Source organism: Otolemur garnettii, unplaced genomic scaffold (genome assembly GCF_000181295.1).
Source record: "Otolemur garnettii isolate 467f Iridium unplaced genomic scaffold, OtoGar3 scaffold00017, whole genome shotgun sequence".
NCBI classification, from domain to species: Eukaryota; Metazoa; Chordata; class Mammalia; order Primates; family Galagidae; genus Otolemur; species Otolemur garnettii.
The window spans coordinates 5,916,250-5,919,012 of record NW_003852412.1 but is presented as its reverse complement, the minus strand read 5'-3'; the positions used below and the strand labels follow the sequence as shown (position 1 = coordinate 5,919,012).

Genomic DNA, 2,763 nt, shown 5'->3' with positions numbered 1-2,763 from the left:
AAAAAAAAAAAAAAAGCCCAGCTATTTTTAGAGACAAGGTCTTGCTCTGGCTCAGGCTGGTCTGGTACTTGTGAGCTCAGGCATCCACTCACCTCGGCTTCCCACAGTGGGATTACAGGCATTACCCACTGCATCAGGCCTAAAAAAGGCCATTCTTTTCTTTTTTTTTTTTTTTGTAGAGACAGAGTCTCACTTTACTGCCCTTGATGAAGTGCCGTGGCGTCACAGCTCACAGCAATCTCTAGCTCCTGTGCTTAGGCAATTCCTCTGCTTCAGCCTTTCAAATAGCTGGGACTGCAGGCGCCTGCCATAACGCCCAGCTATTCTTTGTTGCAGTTTGGCTGGGGCTGGGTTCGAACGCACCACCCTCTGTGTATGTGGCTGGTGCCCCACCCACTGAGCCAGAGGCACTGCCCAGAAAAGCTATTCTTAAGCTAAGTATTTTTTTTTTTTTTTTGAGACAGAGCCTCAAGCTGTCCCCCCTGGGTAGAGTACTGTGGCATCACAACTCATAGCAACCTCTAACTCCTGGGTCCAAGCGAGTCTCCTGCCTCAGCCTCCCAAGTAGCTAGGACCACAGGCACCCACCACAACGCCCAGCTATTTTTTGGTTGCAGCCATCATTGTTCTTTGGCAGACTCAGGCTAGATTCAAACCCGTCACCTTAGGTATACATGGCTGGCGCCTTAGTCACTTAAGCCACAGGCACCGAGTCTAAGTATTCTGATACACTTTCTTTCCTCTTCATTATCTATTTCTTTTTATCTTAGTTTCAGTGCTTTTACTGTTACTAACCTCAATTTCAATTTAGAAGTGGACAAGGTATTTATAAGAAAATAGTATACTAACACTAAAAAGAATGTACTCATATGAGAATTGAGAAATATCAAATCACTTTTCAATCCGTAGACGGACAAATATAACAAAAACATAACAGTAAAAAAAGACAGAGTGAGATTTAAACCAAAGTAAAAATAATAAAATAATAAAATAATAATAACATCTGTAATACTGGTCTCCTTTCAACTAGCGAAATGATGGGTTTACTATACCTTAATTTCTATCCTTGCTCTGTGAGGAAAAAGCTGTCCAATCATGGAAAAGTCCGTTCCCACCATGCTGATGGCTAAAAAAAACATATCTGTTTCTGTAAAAATAAAAGATTTAGAATAAAAAAAAATTAATCCTCTCAACATTTCAAAGAAATCTTATACGAGCATATATTCTGAGTTAAAAGTAAATTCAATAATACTTAATTTTATTGGAAATATTCTCATAGAATATCTAAAAACACCTTGTTTAAACATTCTTTTAAAAAATGTAGTATAAGAAATTGGCATGCTAATAATACCAAAGCAGCTCAAATTTTTTTTTTTTTTTGAGACAAAGTCTTAAGATGTCACCCTGGGTAGAATGCCATGGCATCATAGCTCACAGTAACCTCCAACTCGGGCTCAAGCGATCCTCTATGTTTAGTAGAGATAGGGTCTCTTGCTCAGACTGGTCTCAAACCTATGAGCTCAGGCAATACACCTGCCTCAGCCTCCCAGAGTACTAGGGTTATAGGCATGAGCCACTGTACTCAGCCTACAGCTTTTTTTTTTTTTTTTTTTTGAGAAAGTCTCATCATGTCACCCTTGGTAGAGTGCCGTGGCGTCACAGTTCACACAACCTTAAACTCTTGGGTTGAAGTGATTCTCTTGCTTCAGCCTCCCAAGCAGCTGGGACTAAAGGTACCTACCACAACACCCAGGTGCCTATTTATTTTTGAGACAAGAATTTCACTCTGTTTTCTAACCTAGGATGTCAAAGCATTAGCCTAGCTCACAGCAACCTCAAACTCCTGCATTCAAGGAACTCTTCTGCCTCAGCCTGACCAACCCAAGTAACTAGGAATACAGGTCACAATGAATGCCTAGCTAATTTTTCTTTTTTTTTTTTTTTTTTTGAGTCTTATTATGTCGCCCTCGGTAGAGTGAGATGGCATCACAGCTCAGAGAAACTAAAACTCTTGGGCTCAAGTGATTCTCTTGCCTCAGCCTCCCAAGTAGCTAAGACTACAGGCGCACACCACAACACCTGGCTATATTTTAGAGACGAGGTCTCGCACTTGCTCAGGCTGGTCTCGAACCCGTGAGCTCTGGGCAATCCACCCACCTCGGCCTCCCAGAGTACTAGGATTATAGGTGTGAGCCACCATGACCATCTAATTTTTCTATTTCTAGTAGAGATAGGGTCTTACTCTTGCTCAGAGAAGGACAGTGTACATTTTTAAACAGGCAATTATTAACCTATAGAAGCTTTTATTATATAATCCTATCTGAGTCAGAACATTATTAATACTGCAGTATTAATTATCACTTCAATGTTTTTTCTACAGGAACTTTACAAAGAGAAAATTTCCAAAGAAAATGATCATAAAGGCAGCCCCCATAGCTCAGTGGGTAGGACACTACCCACATACACTGAGGCTGGTGGGTTAGCACCCAACCCAGGCCAGCTAAAGCAACAATGACAACTGCAACAAAAAAAGTAGCCAGGCATTGTGGCAGGTACCTGTAGTCCCACCTACTTAGGAGACTGAAGTAAGAGAATCGCTCAGGCCCTGGAGTTTGAGGTTGCTGTGAGCTGTGACACCATGGCACTCTACCCATGGTGAGAGCTTGAGACTCTGTCTCAAAAAAAAAAAAAAAAAAAAAATTAAGACAGACCAAAATCTAGGCCCCTTGTGCCAAACAGTTAGCCAAGTTATAAATGCAAAGG

The 2,763-nt window shown here is 41.3% G+C and overlaps 1 protein-coding gene across 1 annotated transcript in view; it reads right to left on the bottom strand.

The window, feature by feature from the left end:
* Positions 1-2,763, bottom strand: part of BDP1 (B double prime 1, subunit of RNA polymerase III transcription initiation factor IIIB) — a 114,892-nt gene that overhangs the window by 91,943 nt on the left and 20,186 nt on the right. Inside the window, exon 6 of the mRNA XM_023510861.1 lies at positions 1,053-1,147. Coding sequence (XP_023366629.1) covers positions 1,053-1,147 — 95 coding nt within the window. The remainder of the gene's footprint in view (positions 1-1,052; positions 1,148-2,763) is intronic.